At 40.1% G+C, this 24,029-nt stretch overlaps 1 protein-coding gene across 1 annotated transcript; it reads right to left on the reverse strand.

The window, feature by feature from the left end:
• Positions 1 to 23,877, reverse strand: atg4a.S (autophagy related 4A cysteine peptidase S homeolog). The gene is given in 13 exon segments (NM_001112824.1): positions 1 to 1,238; positions 1,888 to 1,999; positions 3,243 to 3,299; positions 4,733 to 4,878; positions 5,651 to 5,729; positions 6,438 to 6,619; positions 8,349 to 8,428; positions 15,614 to 15,686; positions 17,390 to 17,491; positions 17,650 to 17,748; positions 18,693 to 18,764; positions 19,708 to 19,818; positions 23,839 to 23,877. Coding segments are annotated over 13 exon segments (1,188 nt in total). The 5' UTR covers positions 23,849 to 23,877; the 3' UTR covers positions 1 to 1,173.
• Positions 23,878 to 24,029: the final 152 nt, after the last annotated feature.

The following is a 24,029-nucleotide window of genomic DNA, read 5'->3' on the forward strand; positions in this document are numbered from 1 at the left end:
TTAAACATTCTCATTTCTTTATTTAAAATCTGTGGCAAATTTGTTCCTGTAAAGTGAAAAACACAACACTGAATGGTTGGCTACCAACAGCTTTATAATGCCGACATGATGCTGTTAAATGGACCTAAATGCAAAATTGCTACTAGAGAAAATTTGTTGTATAAATTCAGATTTTCCAAATAAATAAATATTACTATCTAGCAATGCCCTAATGTAGGTTTAAATAAGGGCATTTACACTTATCTTAAAGTATAAACATGAAAGGAAACCGTGAATGGATCCTGCTTGTAGTTTAACTGTTCTGATAACCCATGACATATCTTAGGGTTACACTGAGTAAGTGCAGAAATAACATACGCTTCTATTTTCTTCATAAGCAAACTGCTGTGTGGACGTCAGCTACTTGGCAAAGGGACAGAAGAAACCATCACAGAAATAACAGAAAGCCAAAACAAAAATCAGAAGATGACCTGAAATGGCAACAGTTATATGAACCAATACAGAGCTTGTGTGCAGACATCGGTAATACAGCTTTACACAAGCAACTGAAGTTCCTCTGGGCTTTATAGGGCTAATAATAGTTAGTAGAAGAAGTTAGTGCATGCATTTCCACTACCCCCTCCACTACAGCTGCTGTTGCACTACTACTCAAACCATATTCAAGCAGTGATGCTACATACTGTAGCCTAGCACAACTCCAGTTAAAACGCTGCACAATGACTAGCCCTTTGTTAGACACTGAAAACTCCCCTGCAGGGACAGTATTAGCTCACACATAAAGAATACATATACAGTATAAATATATCCAGCATGTAACATGTTAAAAACAATGCTTTATAAAAAGGTATGCTTTTGGAGGTTTGCAAACAGGATACCCTATTTGCAGCTACTAAAGTACTGCATCAACCTCTTTATTTGTACTACATTGTAAGTGTCTCACTACTATCTTCTTCCACCCCCACGGGATTCCAGGAGGGAAAGGTAAACACTGTGTATTGCATGTGTACCCTCTAAACAGAGACAGGTTCACACAAGGAACTGGGAGAGGTCCTTCCATCCATTCGACTCATGGAGTCCACAAAATCCTGGGTTGTGCTCTGTTCTCCGGGAGGTTTGAGGCACTTTCTGGTTAAGCTTGCTTGCGTAAAGTGACAAAATCCGACCAAGATTGCATTAAACACTCAGAATCTCAAACTCTTCTTCTACGTCAAACAGTTTATCAGTAGACTCAATGAGTTCTGAAAAAAAGAATATCACCCACAATCATACAGTGTGTATATATATATATATATATATATATATATATATATATATATATATATATATATATATATATATATATATATATATACACACATGCGAAGGCTCGGGCACACACTGAAGATAAAATAAAATAAATCACTTGAAGAAAAATCCTGGTGTGCGTCAGCATATTTGAGTGGATATATATATATATATATAAAATTATATATTTCATTATATATTTAATATCTATTTATATACACAAGGTACTATTATATACTTGCTAAATGTGCACATCATACAGGTTGTTACCTTTGCATATTTTAACGGGGATCTAAAGTCCTCAAACCTGTCTACAGAACTGTTATGAAGACTTTTGCAATTTACTTTATTTCCAGCAGTTTTATACTGCTAATATCTGAGCTGCTGTGTCAGTGGCATTAATTAAATAGGTGGAGTCCCACCTACATACAGTACTTCTCTTTGCTGTGCACTGTACTGACAGCTGGAGGAAACGAGTTCAGCACAGGTTTCTAAGACCCTCAACAACCTTTAATCAGCAATCTAAGATCAACCTAATGAGCTAAGAAAACATTAATTTCTATAGGCTAGCAACAGTATAAAATATATATATATATCCATTACCTGCTCCTATAGTGGACACTTCTGGTTTTGTCGGAGGTACAAAAGGTGGCCAGTGTGGGGGATGCTTTGGTATTAATTCAAACATCCGTAAACTCTGATGTTTTAGAATTTCCTAAAAAAATATTTAATAAAATTATTTCTGAAGCTGTATCCCACTGACTGACACATCACTGTCTCTGATTAATACAGTATATAGTCAGGGGAGGACCTTACATGAATAATGAACTAAAAGGAAAAGAATGATTAATTAAAACACGATTTTCAAGCAATGAGAAAAATACTGAGTATTTTGGAGGACTACAGAATAGTAACAGTCAATGAATTACCGATAGGCTGTTAGCATGCATAGTGCTACTATGAGATTTCAAACATTCAGCAAGTACAGATAAAATGATGGCTCCCTCAGTATTTTGTCATTTTCCTTTAGGGTAAGGCCGCACAAGGAGATTCGAGGAGATTTTGTCGCCTGGCGACTAATCGCCTCGTCTTCTGAGCGACTATCTCATTGAACTGCCTCAGCGGGTTTTCCCATAGGCTAATGCACACGCGGCGATGTGTTTTCGACTGAGGCAACTTTGGGTGACTATTGAAAACGCATTGCCGTGTGTGCTTTAGCACAGGCGACTTTTCATTGTAGCCTATGGGAAAACACGTTGAGGCAGTTCGGGGAGATAGTCGATCAGAAGACGAATCTCTCCCTGAATCTCCTGGTGTGGACTAACCCTAACAGGGCTAAAGCCTTTCAGATTTGGTTTTTGGAGATGCAAGCTGGGGTATGCGAAATGTGAGGGAAGGGGAAACCAACAAACTAGTACCCAAAAGTAAGCCTCTACAGGCAGGCTATCTGAATCTTTCGTCCATCTCCACAAATTACAAGTGAATACTGAATCTAGGAAATGTGGCAAGTATTGGTATAAGACTGATTTATAATAAAACATAAGTGACCCAAAGAGCTAAAATGCCAAGTAAAACATAGACCTGACCTATATCATCAATAGAAGATTTGACTATTATTAGTATTTGTATTAGTATGCATCTATTCATTAACAGTGTACATGCACTAAATTGACCCCATGGTCCAGGCCCCCAGCTTCTTCTATAGCCACAATACTAACTAAGAATTGTGTGCCTGGTCCCTGTTCAGGTGATGCGCATGCAAACAGATGGACGTGCCTGCACGAGCGTGAGATAAATTTCCAGTGCATACACACGAGAGATCGTGTAGTCACCTGCGAAACTAGGTTTAAGCAGTGCCGGGCTCCTTCAAAGATTTTTTTTTTTGCTAGGGAGCTCGGCGCTGTGTAAGTACACTGTTTAAATACATTTATAGCGGAAAGAAATAAATACTTCATTACCTTTTCTATCACTTCACACCAGTTGTTGAACTCATTTTCATCTTTACAAAAGAAGCCCTGGGGATTAATTATATACAGAAAATTTTGTAAAAAAAAAACGGACTATAGGAAAATGAAAATATATATATTACTGTGGATGAGATCAGCAAATCAGGGATTTTTCCAAGCTCTTCTATGAGAAGCAGAGACAGATGATTTGGGGATTTTGCCTACGATGGGGCAAATTTACTTACCTCCGAAATTGTGCCAGCAACGGCTTTGCTGACATCGCAACACTTTGGCAGGCGTAGATTCGCCAGGACAACGCTAATTCACGAAAATCCGAAGTTGCATCCAGGGTTACGAATGCTTGCTAACTTGCGCTAGCGATAATACGATAAGCAGCTCGAAGTTACGCTAGTGGTGCCTAATTAGCATATGGCGTGAAGTTAAAGTACAATGGATTTATATGTTGCAGTAACTACATTACACTACACAAGGCCAAGGAACCTTAATAAAATACAGGTGTTATATTGTCCTACACGTGCCCACTGTATAGTTTAGGTGCCATATGTTAGGAAATGTAGGGGGGAAGGAGGGAACCCAAAAAAAAAATTACGATCTTTTTCAGCCTATCACCCTGTAAAAAGTAAAAGACGCCAGCGCTTTTGATGACTTTTTTTGATTAACGCCTATCTACTCTATTGCACTTTGCCTGGTCTGAGGAGGCAAAGGCAAGTCTGGCGCAAATGGTAACATTCGGTAAAATCCGCATCTTAGTGAATTTGCATAGTTACGTCCATTCGCCAGAGTGAAAATTCGCCTGGCGTTACAGTGCAAGCGCTAGAGTCTATCTTCTTCGCTAGCGAATTTACGCCAGGGCCCATTAGTAAATCAGCAAAGTTCCGAAATGACGTCATAAAATTCGCAAGCGTTAGTCACTTTGCCCTTTAGTAAATTTGCCCCTTTCTTTCTCCACTAATGCACCGCAGAGATTCAAACATTCCATGTACCATAAGCGTAAGAACATTTACAAGGCAATCTGCTTCAGGGTGGGTGAAACCGATACAGTGAAATTGTCTGCAAGTGATTGTGTGGTATTCCACTAAACCAGGATTCTGCCTATAGCAGTCACATAATGTAACTGACATGTATACATCACTCTAGGATTTTGAGAATTAATAAGAAAAGTGACTAGAGAGCATTTAGATTAAAGAATAAACTCCACAGAGTTCCTAAAATAAATTGGACATCCAGTAATTACTCTCTGTTCTTCTGAGCAATTTACATGATCTTTTACCATTTATTTTCATAGGGCACACATGATGCATATTTGACTACTGATTTCATATAGAACCTAGTTAATGTAAATTGCTCTTATAGCGTGTTATGAAAACTGGACATATTTAGCGGCAGAAAACTGACCTCTGCTAATTCCATACAGAAGTTTTGGGAGCTCGGTATAATTTTTACTCCTAATAAATAAATTGTGCATTTGTGAACAAACTTGCCAACGCTACTGAAGGGTCCAGTTTCAAAACCTTCATACTGTTAGGGCCTTTTTGGCAGTGGTAAGTCTGGTCCTGTACAGTGCCAGCTTCCTCAGTGTCCACAAATGTCTGCGTGGTATGAGGATCCAGGTAGATTATTTCATCTCCTAGAGGAAGATAACAGAACAGTAAATATCTACCTAAATATTTTTCAGAATGAACCATTTGATATTAATTTATGGACAGATATGTTTCAGTTTGTTTGTTTTTTTACTGAATTCTGGGTAAAATGGCTTGCATATGTTTTTTTAAATAAACAGTGCACAGCATTTATTAAGAAGGCTGCAGCTACATTTTGAGGCTTTTCAGGGTAAAATTAACTTCCAAATTAGCTGTTACGTGAAATCAGTGTAAAAAAAAGGCCATAACCTGTATAAGCATGGTGCCACAGTGATCCCCAACCAGTAGCTCGTGAGCAACATGTTGCTCTCCAACCCCTTGGATGTTGCTCCTGGTGGCCTCAAAGCAGGTGTTTATTTTTTTATTTCTAGGCTTCGAGGCAAGCTTTGGTTGCATAAAAGCCAGGTGTACTGCCAAACAGAGCCTCAATGTAGGGTGATAATCCAAATAGGGGCTGCCAAATGGCCAATCACAGCACTTATTTGGCACCCCAAGAACATTTTTCTCGCTTGTGTTGCTCCCCAACTCCTTTTACTTCTGAATGTTGCTCACTGGTTCAAAAGGTTGGGGATCCCTGCACTAGGGCTACCCAGACTTGCTGCAATACCTTCCCACAGAATGCCCCACGTGGTCAATCAATCAAAGTGAAAGTTTCTTTCTTCCTTCAACAGTTATAGCAAACGTGGATAGTAAGAGTAGCTCTGAACTTATGAAATATCTTACAGGAGGTATTGGGAGGTTTTTAATAAGAAATATTACCTGAAAAGCCTATAAAATAATAGGCATGATTTGGTTTTCCTCCTAAAGCTCCTAATGACTGGGGCATTTTGAAGCATGCCTAGAGAGAAAGGAACAACAACATTAATAGAGCAATCATTACAGTTACAGTTTGAGTAAAATTAGTTTGGCACTCTTGGGCATAAGGTCATCAGTAACTTTCATTTGGTGTTTTACTTTTGTTTTTTTCAGTCCTATCTTATGCCGAGGTATCATACCCTAACACCAATGCATCTGCCCCTAGGTACCTGCCTAGTACAGGTTATGGGACCTGTTGTCCAGAATGCTTGGGATATGGGATAAGGGGTCTTACTGTAATGTGGATCATTATGCCTTAAGTCTGCTAAAAAAATCATTTAAACATGAATGAAACCAAATAGAATTGTTTTGCCTCTAATAAGGATTAATGATTTCGTAGTTTGGATTAAGTATAAGGTTCAGTCTTCTTATTACAGGGAAAAATGAACTAATTTTTGTAAATTTTAATTATTTGATTAAAATGGACTCTATTGTATATTGTAATTCTGAGCATCCTAGATAATGGGTTTGCAGATAATTGATCCCAATTATGATGTCAACACCCCTAGAAACCTGACTAATAATATAGGTGATATATGACAGAAACAACCCATGTAACATAGCCCTTAAACTAATAAATGAAATTATAATATATATATATATATATATTGGTCCAGTTTTTTTCTCTGCAGTTCTGTCACTACAATCACTTTCATAAAAAAGTTGTGACAGTGATAAAAAAAGAACTCACCTTAAAAGCATCAACGTATACAGGATTGATGTGGTTTATACCAAGCCTGAGAGGCACAATAAGCAGCAATGGCCTCCACCCTGAGCTCTGTTCTAATGTATCTCTGCATCTGCTCCAAGTTCTTTGGTGAGAGGCAGCATGTGCCATGCTGTGGTTGTGTGGTTGGTACTTACACATTGTCTCTTGATGGCAAAACAATAAAAATCAGATTTATATATTGTAGATATTTGTAAATGGAAATGTATAAAGCACACATTTGCACTGATATATATATATATATACACACACAAACATTAAATATATACATTACTAATTTTTACACCTTTATTTTTAATGCAAAATGTAAATATTTTAGTGGAATCCTTGGCAGTAAATAAAAAACATTGTAAAATTGCATATCAGGCAGTATGAAAGTTCCAATAAGCAAATATTAAAATTGTTACAATACTGGAATTTACCCAGCACCCAAAACAATTGGTTATGACCAATGTATTTAGGAAATGACAAAACACCATATAGGAGGGGGTCCTATTAATTAATTTTTAAAAAAAAATTGATTTTAAAGTTGCTTAGAATCATATTTTCATTCATTATACAAGAAACTGATGGTTCCATAGGACAACTATCAGGGCATAGGGAATGCATTCAGTGCCATTATAAATAAAAAAATTAATACAGGCATGGGACCTATTATCCAGAATGCTCGGGACCTAGGGTTTTCCGGATAATGGGTCCTTCTGTAATTTGCTGTAACATTAAATAAACCCAATAGGATGGTTTTACCTACAATAAGGATTAATTATATCTTACAGTAGTTGGGATCAAGTACAAGCTACTGTTTTATTATTACAGAGAAAAAGGAAATCATTTTAAGAAATTTGAATTATTTGATTATAATCGAGTCTATGGGAGGCGGCCTTTCCGTAATTCGGAGCTTTCGGGATAATGGATTTCCGGATAACGGATCCCATACCTGTACAACTCTTTAGTAGGTCTCACAGGTCCTTTTATACAATCCATGTACATCTCCTAGCAAAATAACAGGCTTTTTCCTGCCAAATTAAAGACTAACTAAACTAATATTTATAATGGCAATTTCATTTTCTGTTCAGGACTTGTGGTTAAGTGGAAAAATTCACACTGATGGCAGATTTAAGAATGTGCAATTTAATGTATTTAGAACAGGGTCAGGGTGCTTGAGTGGGGTATTTTATTTTGGATGGTATTGTTCATGGTTGCATTGTTTTATCTTCATTACTTTTGCCTTAAAGGTGAACCAAAGCATCAGAAAAAAACTAAATTAAATGTGCAGAAAACATTCTCCCCAATTTTTCTTAATTTCTTTTACATCAGCTGTTATGGAGAAAAAGATTCTTTGCATATGTGATGGAATGGTTCTCTTTTGCTGTGGTTAGTTGGATATCCTCCCTCTAAACAGAGGTTTCCAGTGAACTAGGCTATCAAATTTCCACTCTGTTGGGGCTCCAATGTCTGCATTATTACAGACATTGAAAAAGGTGTTCTACTCCATCTGCTCAGGTAAATAGTGTAACCAGAAAGGGTTAAATTCCTTGATTGGTGGGAAAATGTTGTCACCGAAGTTAAGTTCCATTGGCATTGTAAATATGTAATTGGGTGGCAGTAAAGTGGAGCACTTTTTAAAGCTTTCTGCAAATCAGAATATTTTTAGGATAACCAGATCCTTGGCACAGAATTTGCCCCTTCCAGTGCCAGATCCACTTCCTTTTCTGGAAGTGGACCTTACACAGGCTGATACAGGAAGTACAGAAATAAGCAGATGATATGGCCAGATTGAATTGTGCGTGACTAGCACTAATATTTTAAGTGCAAAAGCCTTTCCCTGACACTGTTTGTATTTTACATTAAAAGATACCCATTATGATTACATACTGATGTCTTCAATAACAACAGTGTTATCCATGGAAACATAGACAGCAAGGGAATTCCACTCATCGAATAAAGCAAGTTTCCTGCAAAAACATAAAAAAAATATTTGTACATGTAGGAGTTATATTTATAAAACTGTGTAAAATGATTTATGACAAAACAAGGTGTAAACAGCAGTATAAAATGAATGGCATATTTATAACAATCTGCCATGCATTGCAATTGATGAGATGCTAATTGAGTAATAAGTATTAGTAGTATGCATGGGATCCTTTATTTGGAAACACTTTGGATAGAAAGTTATGAATTACAGGACAGTCATCTCGCATGAACTCACTTTAAAGCAAATCATAGCAACATAGTAAGATAAATTGAAAAAACACGTCAATAAGGTTCACGAAAAACACTTGGAAGCGCACTTAAGAGTCACCGGTTCAAACGCAGGGTATATTTCACAAGGACATGTACAGTAGTTAAAATCCACTTTTATTCGGTATGGTTAAAAGCATGTAACACTTCAAAAAGTAAATGGGGCAGGGGAGTGCATGGCTTAATCAAGTTCAACCTTTTAACTCTATATATAACCTGTCTAACTGCTAGTTGAACCAGAGGAAGGCAAAAAAAAACATTTAAAGCCTCTCCAATTTACCTCAGGGGGGGGGGGAATTCCTTCCTGACTCCAAGATGGCAATCAGACCAGCCCCAGGATCAAATTTATCTCTGTATTCCCTCACTTGCTAAAAAGCTATCCAACCCCTTCTTAAAGGAAAATTCAACCTGTGGACAAAAAAACCCCGTACCCCCCACCCCACGTAGACAACCCCCCAGGCTTACTACCCCCAAGGGGAAATGCCCCATACTCGATACTTACCCCTCGTCGCAGATTTTTCCAGCGAAGTTTAACACGTCCATCTTCCACATCCTCGGTAAGGTGACTGGGAGATCGGGAATCTCCGTGTAATTCTGTGCATGCGCAGTTGTAGCAAACTGGCAAACTGCTCCAACTGCGCATGCGCAGAAATACCGATCTCCCAGTCAGCTTACAAAGGACGCGGAAGATGGATGCGTGGAACTTCGCTGGAAGAATCTGCGGCGAGGGGTAAGTATGGAGTATGGGGCATTTCCCCGGGGGGGGGGTGTAGGCGGGTCTATGTGGGGTGGGGTATGATTCAGGGAGAGAATTCCACATCTTCACTTTTACTGTAAAATATCCCTTCCAAATATTTAGCCGGAACCTCCTTTCTTCTAATCGGAATAGGAAATCATTCTAAATTTTACAAATAATTCCATTTTTCTCTGTAATAATAAAACAGTACCTTGTACTTGATGGTAACTTCAAGGTATGAAGACCATGAATTACGAAAAGATTATGAAAAGATCCCTTATGCAGAAAAACCTAAGCATTCTGAATAAAAGATCCTATACCTGTATAAAATATGCACTCATTTTTAACACCATACTTTACACCGACCCCAGATAAGTCACTTCCTCAGACATGGGTGGCATAATCCATTGAAGTCAACAGGACAAATTGAATTTTAGTTTTAACCTAACACTACATCAGATATTGGCTCATATTTACAAAGTACAGTGCCATGAAATAAATAGCACAATTGTGTTGAAAAAGACCAACTTCATCAAGTTGAACCTCTCCAAACAAACCCCAGTGCATATACTGTATATACACACAGGGCCGGATTTAGTGGGTGGGCGCCCCGAGGCAATGCGGTCCTGGCGCCGGCCGCAAGATACTAGGACCCGCCCGTTCCCCTGTAAGCAGCTGGGCGGCATGCCGCCCCTAGGGGGCCACAAATCTGGGCCTGTATACACATGCAGGACAGTCGACAGCCTCACTGCCTTCACCTTGAAAAAAAACATCCAATGTTGTTTTAAATTGAATTTCTGTTTCTCTAGTTTAAAGGGTTGGCTTTTTATCCAGAGAAAACAACCCCAGCATTGTTGCATTTAATGTGTATACCTCTGCTCTCATCAACGTTTAGTATCATTTGCCAGTTTGCCCCCAGTTTACCGGTTTAGTCAAACAGATCTGCAAAGTGGCAGCATCCTGCATGGAACGCATAGTTTTGCACAATTTAGTATAATCAGCAAGAATAGAAACAGTACTTTCAATGCCCTCCTCTAGGTAATTAATAAACAAGTTGTAAAGAATAGGACAAAGTGCATGTCCCTTCTATCACTCTTTGTATTCTATCCTCCAGCCAGTTCTCTATCCAGCTACAAAATTATGTTTCAGGCCAATATTACTTAATTTAACTGGTAACCTTCTGTGTGGCACTGTATCAAATGCTTTAGAAAAAGGAAAAAGTGATTGCATCCACTACCATCCAAAAGTGTAGGTTTCTGCTCACCTCCCCATAGAAGGAAAGGTCTATTATGCATATAACCATGCTGTTACAAACTCATAGTACTGAGATTTGCAATGTAGCCAATTATTTTATCCCTTATAATCCCATACAAATGCTTTTGTAGGCTAGATGGATTCCTTTTTGAATAGTGGCACCACATTAGCCATTCCCCAATCTCTCTGCATCGTGCCAGACCTCAATCCTGATTAAGTTAAGAGGTTTGGTAAGATCCTGCAGCTGGAGAATGGACACTTAGGGGCCGATTCACTAAATTCGAGTGAAGGATTCGAAGTAAAAAAACTTCGAATTTCAAAGTATTTTTTGGGCTACTTCGACCATCGAATGGGCTACTTCGACCTTCAACTACGACTACGACTTCGAATCGAAGGATTAGAAGTAAAAATCGTTCGATAGTCGAAGTACTGTCTCTTTAAAAAAAACTTCGACCCCCTACTTCGGCAGCTAAAAGCTACCGAAGTCAATGTTAGCCTATGGGGAAGGTCCCCATAGGCTTTCCTAAGTTTTTTTGATCGAAGGATATTCCTTCGATCGTTGGATTAAAATCCTTCGAATCGATCGATTCGAAGGATTTAATCGTTCGATCGAAGGAATAATCCTTCGATCATACGATCGCAGTATTTGCGCTAAATCCTTCGACTTCGATATTCGAAGTCGAAGGATTTTAATTCCTAGTCGAATATCGAGGGTTAATTAACCCTCGATATTCGACCCTTAGTGAATCAGCCCCTAACTTATTAACTTGTGACTCCTCCTCCTGCTCTGGGCTTCATCCCTTGCCTCCTCCTATTACTTCCAGTTTCTACCGAAGAAGGAGCATAGCAACCCAAAACAGAAGAGGAATCTCAAAATACCCCTCAGCAACAGAATAAAACTCTCAAGGGAGTAACTATATACAATGTATAAGATTCAGTGTCAAACAGGAAGGGAAGGCCTGTGTCCCCCAAAACAGGACAAGAGAAAAAGATTTAACGGTGAGTACACAAAATCTCACTTTCTCTTGCCTAATTGGGGGACACAGGCACCATGGGGATGTCCCAAAGCAATCCCAGAGGGTGGGACACTGTAACCGAAGCTAGCTTCGGCCAAGGCCTGTGTGTGTAACCTGTAGAATCACGTGAAGGTTTGATGCCCGAGTGGCCGATTTGAACATCTGTTCAGCCATTGCTTGATGTCGAACAGCCCATGATGTGCTCATAAGGCGAGTAGAGTGAGATGTGACCCTAAGAGGAGGCTTCCGTCCCTTCACCGTGTATGCTCTGATAATCGTAGAATGAATCCACTTTGCAGTGGTTGTCTTAGGAGCCATGGTTCCTTTCCTTGTACCATTGGGAATAATAAAGAGTGAGTCTACTCTTCTTATATCCTTGGTGGACTCCAAATAAATCTTGAGCAACTACATCCAGATTGTGTAACAGACACTCAGAGGGATTCTTGGGTTCAGGAAAAAGAGATGGAACAACTAAATCCTGATTGATGTGATATTCGGTTACTACCTTTGGTAGGAAGTCCGGGGTTGGGCGTAAGACCACCTTATCCTTGTGAAATATGGTGAATGGAGACTTGCAAGACAATGCAGCTAGTTCGGAGACTCTGAAAGCCGAAGTAATGGCTAGTAGAAATACCACCTTTTCAGTCAGAGAAAGGAGAGGAATGTTGTCTAACGGTTCATATGGATCTCTTTGTAGGACAGATAGTACTAGGTTAAGACACCAAGGAAGGGGGGAAATCCTCGTGGCCCCCTGAAGGAAGGTTCTGATGTTACTCTTCAATGACAGTTTCTTCTGGTAAAGGAAGTAGAGAGCCGAAACCTGTACCTTCAGAGAGCTCAAGGCTAAACCCTTCGACAAAGCCTCCTACAGGAAGGAAAATATCTCTTTCTTATCTGCCCTCTGTGGGTCTACACCTCTGGTTTCACACCAGCTGTTGAATGTCTTCCATGCTCTGTGGTAAATCTTTGCTGAGACAGGCTTCCCGGAACATAAGTATCTGCCCACGTTAAGATTGAGTTTGCTTCCTTCAGAGCTGCGGGGCTTCTGGTGCCCCCCTGGTGGTTTACATACGCCACTGCGGTGACTGAATGCGAACTGCCCGACCCTTGAGGGAGGGGGTGAACCTTTGCAGAGAATATCTAATCGCCCTGAGCTCTAAAAGGTTGATTGATAGCGAGCTTTCTTCCGGGTCCCAAATGCCCTGGACCGTCTTCTGGCCTAGTACACTGCCCCACTGGCATCCGTCGTGAGGACTGTCCAGTGATGACTGGGAAAGGGTTTCCCTAGGGACGTTCAATGTGGGTGCATCCACCATCCCAGGGAGTGCTTGACTCAGACGATCCAGGTCCTTTCAATCTTGTCTCTGATGATGTATTATGACTTGTTGCAGTGGTGTGGTATGGAGCTGAGCGTATGGGGTGGCTGGGAAGGGTGCCACCATCGTCCCTAAGGTCTGCATGGCTGTCCGTAGCGGGACCCTGGAGGAAGCAGTGATAGAATCCGTGCCTGTAAGGTGGAGCTCTTGTTCTTTGGGAGGAAGGCTCTCCCCTTCCTGGAGTCGAGAATGAGGCAGAGGTATTCTATCATTTGTGATGGAACAAGGTGGGACTAGTTGTAGTTGATCAGCCAGCCCAAGTTCGTTAGGGTTCTGAGGACATGAGCTGTATGCCTTTTGGCGATTTCTGCCGACGTACCTTTTATGAGTAGGTCGTCCAAATAGGGAATGACAATTATCCCTGTGATATGTAGTTCTTCTAATGCTGCTGCCATGACCTTGGTGAAGGTGCGGGGGAGCGGATGATAGCCCAAATGGAAGGGCAACGAACTGCCAGTGTTTTCCGTCCACAAAAAATCTGAGAAACTTGTGATGGGCCGGATGGATGGGTATATGGAGGTATGCATCCTTGACCTCTATTACTGCCATGAATTCGTTGCCTTCCATGGAGCTGAAAACTGATAGGATCGGACTCCATCTTGAAGTGGCAGTGTCTGAGGAAGGGGTTGAGGGACTTGAGGTCGAGCACTGGTCTTAGGGATCAGTCCTTCTTGGGGACGGTGAAGAGGTGCTGTGGGAACCGGTTGGATTGTTCCTGCTGCTGCGAGGTCTTGGACGATAGAGAGGAATCTTGCCTTGTTGGACAGGTGTTTGAGTAGACAGGATACGAAAAATCTGCAGGGTGGGGGTTGTTTGAGGAGACGTTGTGATACCACTCGCAGAACCCACCGGTCCTTTATCTTGTCTTTCCACAACTCCCAAAGGATTGGAGGCGTCCGCCTACAGGAATCTCTTCGGGTGGGCACTCCTTCATGATGTGCTGGGTTTGTCCTGTGGGGGCTTAGATGTACCCTTTGAGGACAACCAGCTGGGTCTTTGCTTGTGTTGAAAGCGAGAGCGGAACTTAGAGTTGGTCTTCTCTTGAATGGGATTCTCTTGTTTCTGGTCTGTGGGAGCAGGGTACTTTTGCCACCTTATCCAGTTCCGCCCCGAAGAGGAGCTTACCCTGGAAGGGGAGGCTGACCAAGGATCTCTTCGAGGTCAGGTCCGCCGACCAAGTCTTCAACCAAAGGAAACAACGGGTCGCAATGGATTGCGATGAGGCTTGAGCCACCATCTTTGCTGCGTCTAGGGCTGCATGGAGTCGGCACAAAAGCCGCTCCTTGTTACTTTAAGAGCCGAATTTCCGGTTTTTAAACCAGAAATTTGGCTTCTCTTGCACAGAGAGCGCAATTTCACTCTCTGCAATAGTGATGCAGCCCGCAGGGTTGGTAGGCAGATTTTTCCCCTCCTTAGAGCTGGTGGGTCTGAGGAGAGAGAGAGAGGGGGGAACAGTAAATATCACTGGCTTCAGAGACCTTCCTTCCCCTAGTTGCAGATACCCATTCGTGCTAGAGTGCACTGCGCCCAAAATGGTACTTGCCTGTAAGCTAAGTCTCTCCTTGATGTTGCCTGAGCTGGTGGCCCTGGATATTCGCTGGTGCAGAACTTCTATGTGTAGGAGGGATCGCTCCTTGGTTGCTGCGATAATCCGGTTTAGAGAAGTGCCGCCTGGGGGTGTGAGACAGAGGTCGTCATGGCGGGAGATTCGCACAGAGGGGTTGCGGCGTTAGGCAGAAGATGCAAGGTGAAATGGCGCCAGATCCAATAGGCAGAGAGGGAGAGAGCCTACACCCGGAAGTGCGCAATAGATATTTGGCGCCGGAACTGGTAGGCGGAAGGGCGGTGGGATTGGGAAACCGGGATATCGCTCAGGTTTCTCGCCAACAAGGGGAGCACGGAATCCTTAGAAGGAAGGGCGCCCTATGAGCTGTGCCTAAAATGTGGCCAGTAGCAGAAGAGGTAGAAAAGCCTACATATTCCATAGTTAAGAGAGGGGTAGACAGTGAGGAATGCCTACTCACCATTTGTAGCCAGCTGATGATGCCCTTTAGGTATAATTATGTGTGCCTCCCTGAATTAGAATATGTGTCTATAGATATATATATTCACATACAGAGTATATTAACATATATATAAACGCATATATGTATACAGTAACACCAGAGGCTTGGTGCAGCCTCTGTAGAGCAGGAAGGCTGTCGGGCAGAAAAAAATTCAGTCAGATGGAAGGGCTCTTGAATGTATAAGTGGCCCTTAATGTGGCATAATCTGACCGGAGTCCTTGATCACCTGCTCCAGCCACTAGATCTTTGGGTGTCTTCTTCTGAGGACACTAAACGAAACTGAAAGTAATAGGAGGAGGCAGGGAATGAAGCCCAGAACAGGAGGGGAAGTCACAAGTTAACAAGTTATTGTCCATTCTCCAGCTGCAGGATCTTCATCCCCCATGGTGTCTGTGTCCCCCAATTAGGCAAGAGAAAATGTTATATATTATGCAATAAGAAGTTTACTTACTTTAAGACTTGAGCTACTGTGTTTGGTCCAAACCATTCACCTATAGACTTTCCTTCTCCAACACCCATCTGTGCTGGTTTTCCACATAAAAAGAAAATGCAAAATGCATATTAGTAACAAGGTGGCTCAAGCAGTAAGAATAGTCTCACTCCTAACTGTGCACATCAGCAGCAATTCTGGTATTATATACACTCAAATTTTTAATCCTTTGGATGTGCAGACATCAAAACACCTTGCCTGGACCCGACATAGATAAAGCACATGCTGCAGGCAAGATCATCATCATCATCATTTATTTCTATAGCGCTGACAAGATGCACAGTGCTTTATATTTTTTTTTATTACAGCACCAGTGTGCTTATAAAGCATTTCATTGCCTTTTAGCACTCAAAGTACCCAAATGGGCTAGGAACAAAACTACCACAGGAGCACTTAAGAAGAAGCACTCTAGGTGCAAAGAAGCCTTGAGGCTCATCAGAGCTAGAAATCTGCATGCATGCAGACTGGGACAGCCAGCAGATTTTTCACTTCTGAGCGGACCATACCTGTTCCATGTGAGGGACTCCAAACCCAGGCCCCTACGGAAGCGTCCTTCCAATTAAGCGGGCGTACCAGGCCATGGGAGGAAGCCACTGTATCCAAAGGGTGTGAGGGTCTCCAAAATTAAAGAGGCAAATGTAAAAAGTAGAAAAATTTATTAGGAAATGAAGACCTAACGCATTTCGTGCCTATAGGGGCACTTACTCATATAGGCACGAAACGCGTTAGGTCTTCATGTCCTAAAATATTTTTCTACTTTTTACATTTGCCTCTTTATTTTTGGAGACCCTCACACCCTTTGGATACAGTGTTTTCGGTTTTTGCACCTTGGGACTGAGGTGAACTGTGAGTGTTTTCTCCTTATTATTTCTTCTATTATATATTTTTGTATCTTTACTCATCTAATATTTATTTTTTGAGTGGTACCATAGATACTTTTTGTTATGTGGCAGTAGCACAAACCAAAGTATTTTCAGTTCATGGGAGGAAGCCGTCAGATGATAACAGGGCATGCAACTCTCTCCCATTGTTAGTGTGATCTCAGTATTCTATTATATTAAGCTTTCACAATAATAGAGTGATTTCCACAGTAACCAGTTTTTCTGTTCCTGTGTGGGTATCTCAAAGAACACTGCATAATGACATAGGGAGCCAAAGTAGCTTCTACACTTGAAAACATGAATCAACAAGAGGTGTAGAAAAAAGTCAAATAGCCTGCTTGCTGATTTGCAGCACAGACAATCCCCCATTATTGGACTGAAAACACACAACATCAGTCTGCATGCAGACGCACGGAGTGGATTTCAGCGTGAAATTATGCATTTTTGTGCCAATATTGACTCAGTGTGTCTGATGCAGGCCGATGCTGTATAGAGTCACAGCTGAGAAGACGGGAGTGCATTGTCTTCTCTCCACCTCCAGAGTAGCTGTGCCTTGTGTGCCCTCAGCCTAAGAGGCATAATGAGAGGGCTCGAGATAGGGGACGGGGGAGAAACAATATGTGTAAGTTCTATTTGGCATAATCCTCTCTATCTGTATTGTACAGGTTATTGGCTGTTTTTGCATGTAATATGTAATGTTGAATGTATACACCTATTTAATGTACAGAGCAGTAGAATATGGTGGCACTTTATAATGATGTGTTACAAATAATAATAGTATATATTGTATGCAAAGATTTCCCAAGTACTATACAACAACCATCTGATGGAAGATTTTCCTAAACTACTTATTTACCCATTTGATGAATAGAATAACAACAGTCCTTTCTATCCAGAAAACACTGCAGGATTTGGCGATACTCCTCTGGATGCTCTTTGTGTTTCTCCCACTGCCAATCTGAAACAAAGATACAATGCGGATGCCAGTGAATTCATAATAATTCTAGTAGGCTTAAGGCGACCATACAAGGACCAATAAAAGCTGCCAACTCAGCACCTCCAAACTTGGCAGCATAAAGGCCATTGAATGGGAGCCCTCCTGGTATTTCTACTTACCTCTTCCTAAGTGCTGGCAAATTAAAGCCTGAGCCAGCATCATCTGTCCACACCTGAGCATGCATCCCCATCCCGTGTCAGAAGAGGGGCCCGTTCCTCCTAACAATCAAGGACAGAAAGTGTTTTAAAATGTTCCTTCTATAAATATTAAAGTACAAAGATGTAGAAAATTGTGTACAACGAGCCTTCCTTCTCTGTGCACATAGCTGGGAACATATTGCTTTCCTTGGCAGAGATGGGATTGGTATGTCTTAATTGTCAAAGCCAGACCACAGGTGACAACAAAATAAATACAGGTATAAGACCTGTTATCCAGAATCCTTGGAACCTGGGGTTTTCCATTCTTTATTTAATTTGGAGCACCATTCCTTAAAGCTACTACTAGAGATTCTTTAAAAAAGAAAATATAAATGTAAATTTCCAAAACACATTAATAACAATTTTTCTATTAATTTAAAGTTTTGGAAATGTAATTGCCACTGAAATAGTTCTAATTAATAGTACCTGCCTGTTTCTGGCTATTCTGTGCAAGCACTGCTGGTTGTAACTACTAAAACAATGAAGCAGAACCAGCTTACATTTGCTATGCTGTTGCAATAGTTACCAGCATTGTAATGAATACCAAAGTACAGACCTAGTTAAGTAAGGTTGAAAAAAAGACCAAAGTCATCAAGTTCAACCAACCTGTAAAGATTTCAACAGCAATTACACTAGAACTTTAAAACCTTTAAACTTTGTAATAAATGTACATTGGAAAGTTGCTTATAAATGCACTTTTTATTTCATTGCGCAAAATGTAATTGTTTTGCTTACAAAACGTATAAATAAAGACTAAAACGCATATGATGCTCTTTGAGATCACTATTTACGGGAGGTCAGCTACTGATACAGTCTCGCTGGCTACAAAGCATAATTCAATATATGGTGTTCCCATATCTTATAATCATGTAAAATCGGTATGTATGAAAAAACACTAAAGCCCATAACACCCTTTTTTTGCTACAGCAAACAAGAGACCTCTTTGAAAATAATATAATACTCACCAATAGGAGAGAATTTTTTTCTATATGTAAACCACAAACGGGAAACGATATCTGATTGAAGATCACATTTCTCTGAAATAAAAATAAAGCCCTTTTAGAGGAACACACAGTGCTGCAATCTAACTAGTTGTGTGGTTGCTGGAGCAGATTTAGAAACAGTTATGGATCAGTAGACAAATTAGAGGAAACTGACATGGTTCTATAAATAACAGAATTGGGTTGAGTGGGTGATATGTGTAAAAAGAACAAACACTTGTCATCGATACTAAAACTTCAGTCATTTATAGAAATATAACAGTAACGTTTCATTTAGGACTGACGGAAAATATGTTGATTTTTATAACAAATATTTTTAATTTTGCCTGATGCTTTGCTATGTTGATTGCTGACCAGAAGCATCCACACAAGGCCATAGGTTGCCTTTCTATACTCATGCAGTACAGCCTTTATGTAAATGCAGTACAACCTGGGAATGGAAGTAAAGTGGCCAACAATGGCAGTCACCAAATGCAATACAATACTGAGAGGCTGATCTGGCAAGTAGTTGACATAGGAAATGTTGGAGGCCAGAGGTTCTCTGAATTAGCCTGTAGGGTAGATAGACTAGGGCCACATGTTTCCAGAAAACATGTAGTGAAGCACAGATCAAAGTTAAACAGAATATTGTTACTATTACCAACACATTCATCTAGGATTTGCAGCAGTAAAATGACTGCCTTCCACTCTTACATAATTCCCTGCCAAGGCTTATATGGGCCTCTATTACAAAGGGAGAGACATCTGGAGTCTCTTGAGCCTAATGACAAAGAGAATGTCCGAAATACGGCAGGGTTAGGAAAACAGAATTAAACAACCATACTCCATTTACATTATGATCAAAGTGCCTACTGCATGATATCTGGGGGCTCTGTTAAAATATATTATAAATCACAATCTTTTTACACTATAAAAAGATTACACATTTAGACCCATCATATTTGCAGTATATATATATATAACAGTTGATTTATATAACCTGTTTTCATATCATATTGCTTTCCTAGAATATAAACTGGATCATCTGAGTCAGGAAGTTCTTCTAGATCCATGTATTCAAGAATGGGTTCATTTTCATGCTTCAAATAGTCTGAAACAGGATTTGTAAAAAAAACATAATAGTTACATAGTTGTGTTGAAAAAAACCTTTCCAAATGACTCCAGTACACATATATGTGTATATATATATATATATATATATATATATATATATATATATCTATATATATCTATATATATATATATATATATATATATATATATATATATATATATATATATATGTGTGAATAAAGTACCCCCTCTTGTAAATTATAAGGATTTTAAAAGTTACCGAGTAGTTTCATGACCATATAAAAACAAGGCTGAAGGAACTTCGAGGTAACTTCTAATATCCTCATATTTTGCAACAGGGGGTACTTTATTTATTATAATACACACGTTTCAGTGAGTCATGTGACAGAAATGACAGCACTACTCACTGTTTATAACTGATGACATCAGTACTCACCGTTCATAAGAATATAATTTACAAGATATTTATGGCTTTTGTGTGTATATGTATATATATATATATATATATATATATATATATATATATATATATATATATATATATATATATGAAAAAGCTCGCACTCTCAGGTCTTATCACATCAAAAAAGTGTTTATTCAGAAAGTAGAATAACTAGTTATTCTACTTTCTGAATAAACACTTTTTTGATGTGATAAGACCTGAGAGTGCGAGCTTTTTCATATTTGCATTTCATTTTTGGGCGTTTTGCACCCAGGCAACCATGACCATTTGACGTGCTGTGCCGGCTTTTGGACTTCTTTATATATATATATATATATATATATATATATATATATATATATATATATATAACTTGTCAAGATGGACCAGCACTCCAGTTTGTTCAATCAAACGTGAATATTTATTTGAATAGTCACTCTCGTGTCCAACGTTTCGGCCCACATCTGGGCCTTTATCAAGGATCCTTGATAAAGGCCCAGATGTGGGCCGAAACGTTGGACACGAGAGTGACTATTCAAATAAATATTCACGTTTGATTGAACAAACTGGAGTGCTGGTCCATCTTGACAAGTTGCATAATACCACTTGACCGGGCACCCACCACGAACTGAGAGGGTTAAAGTGCAGGTACTTTCTGAAACTTATATATATATATATATATATATATATATATATATATATATATATACACACATATATATATATATATATATATATATATATATATATATATATATATATATATATATATATACACACATATATATATATATATATACACACACACACCTATACAGACCTATTCATATACACTCTCTCTCATACCTAGTCTAACTAGTTGTAGCTCTTAATTTCACTATAAACTTGGACAACCAACTCTAACCAACCTCAATGCTCATCTTGCTCTCAATGGTTTAAACCAAACCATAACACACAGAGTGATTATAAAACACTCAGAAGTTTGTATATTTAAATTAAGCATTAAAAATTGGAATCAACGTGGCTGTGTGCTCTTATTATTACCATTTTACAGTTATACTGTTATAGTATGTAACTTACCGTATATACTCGAGTATAAGCCGAGTTTTTCAGCCCCCAAAATATGATGAAAAACTCTACCTCGGCTTATACTCGGGTCAAGCGCAAAAACGGTTGCCGGCATCTAAGAATAGTCGCCGGCGTCCAAGAATAGTCGCCGGCGTCCAAGAATAGTCGCCGGCGTCCAAGAATAGTCGCCGGCGTCCAAGAATGGTCGCCGGCGTCCAAAAACGAGACGCTGGCACTTCCAATGGGAGCAGAAACCCTCAATTTTTTGATTGAAACTTACCAGAAGCTGCTGCATTTCTCACCCTAGGCTTATACTGGAGTCAATAAGCTTTCCCAGTCTTTGGAGGTAAAATTAGGTACCTCGGCTTATACTCGGGCGGCTTATACTCGAGTATATACGGTAGCAGCATTTGCAATCTGATAATAACGTAGTGTGTTAGTATGCAAGTAAGTAAATTCCCACCAGTAATGATAAAGATCACACAGCTTGCACCTAGACAACAGCATATAAATTACATTCAGATATACATCTGCGGCAGATACAGAAAAACAGCAATGATGCATTGTTATCATTGCAGAGATTGATGAGAAATCTATATCAGCAGACTTAACAATGCAACCAGTTCCACTCCAGTGAGTGATTAGCCATATGTTACAAGGACTAAATATATAAGCCCCAGAGGGCTAGTCTTTGCCATTTTGTAGTTTACAGTTCAGTACATATACTCATAAACAGATGTCATAAAATATACAAGTGAGATCATTACTGCTGAAAGACATTCAGTGCTGCCAGATGAAAATCTACCACAAGAAGCTTGTCAACCGATACAGTTCTTTTGCATTTGAAGATGTGCCACAATTCTCCCATTTATATAATTCTACAATTGAAGGTGATATAAATTAAGTTATATTGTGGAAGTCCACTAGAGCACTTATCTTCAAGTGAATATGATTAAAGTTCCAGAAATCTCAATGTCTGGAAATGAATTGCTCTGTTACTTCAATGAATTCAACTTGTTAAGCTGCTTTATCTCAGCATCCTTGCCTGGTCATTCTATTCACACAACAGGTCACCCATAACCCATACTGGGTCACTTAAAGGAACAGCAACACCAAAAAAAAAAGGAAAGTGTTTTAAATGAATCACAATATAATGTAGTGTTGCCCTGCACTGGTAAAACTGGCATTTTTGCTTTAGAAACACCACTATGTGTAGCCATGAGAGCAACCATTCAAGCTGAAAAAATGAGAAAAGGCACAGGATAGATTCCTGCGCGGGTCCATTTTTTGGGACCCATACTCGACCCGCAACCTGCAATCCAGACCCGTATTCTTACCCGCTTGGAACCGCTACCTGACCCTACCCGCAAGTACCTTATCCGCAACCCAGACCCGTGACCCACTGACCATCAAGAATCAGGAAATGCTGTCATTGTAAACCGAAAGTGACATCATCGGAAGTAGACGTGATCAGAAAAAAAGGAGTAAAACAGGAAGTGCTTTCATTGTAAACTGGAAATGACATCATCGGAAGTAGACGTGACCAGAAAAAAGGAGTAAATATCGATATTGAGAAGACCCGCGACCCACAAACCTGTAGACCTGCACCTGGAACTTCTACCCGCAACCCGCAGGGTACCGCAGGTTTTTGCGGGTAACCCACAGGTACCCGACCCGCTGCAGGACTCTAGCACAGGATACATAGCAGATAACAGATAAGCTCTGTAGTATTGTAGTATGAGATTCTACAGAACTTATCTGTTAACCTCTTTGTATCCTGAGCTTGAATGTTTGCCCTCATGGCTACACAGCAGCTGGTTTAACCCTGTCCATGGCAGGGATTGATTGGAATCTGGTACAAACTCTGTGAAGTGTGGCAGAATATACTTATTAGGGTTATTACCTCAGCAAAAAAATGCAATCTGGCACTTCTCACTCATTTAAAGGTGAATGTCAATCGGAAATAAAAAGTACATTAGTTGAACATGCTCAATGGTGTTAAAATAACAATTGACAGCAGTTTTCCTGTCTGCACTGCTGTTTCTGTCACTTGAAACAATGTAGCAGAAATCAGACATATAGTATAGAAATAGTCAGTGTCAGATATGGCAGATTTGGCCCCCAGAACTTTCCTGAGAAACCTGTGAATGAGCACTGGCACCTTTTCAAAGAGGATTTAGGAAACTGAATTCTTAGAACTCAGTAGCTGTTCCTTTAATTCTCTGTCACTGGCCCTGTCCCACAGAACTACTTAGCTAGTTCCTCTCCCTCAGGACATGGGCAGCAACAAGAAGCTTATACAGTGCCTAGCCTCCCAAGCACTTGCACCCATACAGAATCCCAAACATTTGTATTTATACACGTGTACAGCAGTTTCTATAAAAGCTTCACCAAGTAAGGAAGACACTGGGCCTAAGAGATGACACTGTATGTAATTGTAAAGCCTTATTTTTGTGGGCTTTTTGTTCTCGTCACTTAGCCATGTTTCGAAACCGCACCCATGCACTGACTAACCAGTCCACTTACCGGAGTCCATCCTGCCCTGTCACCCAGGGACCAGCAAAGTCTCGGCCAAAACAACAGCGGCAGCAGACGCCGCAAGGTAAACATGGGATTCGTAGTCCTGCATTGTCCAGACCTTCCTTCTCAGCGATATCGTTTGGTGAGGCTCCAAACTACATGTCCCGAGATCCTTTGCGCGCGTTGACGTTCTAGCC

This window comes from Xenopus laevis, chromosome 8S, assembly GCF_017654675.1.
Source record: "Xenopus laevis strain J_2021 chromosome 8S, Xenopus_laevis_v10.1, whole genome shotgun sequence".
In the NCBI taxonomy this organism is placed as follows: Eukaryota; Metazoa; Chordata; class Amphibia; order Anura; family Pipidae; genus Xenopus; species Xenopus laevis.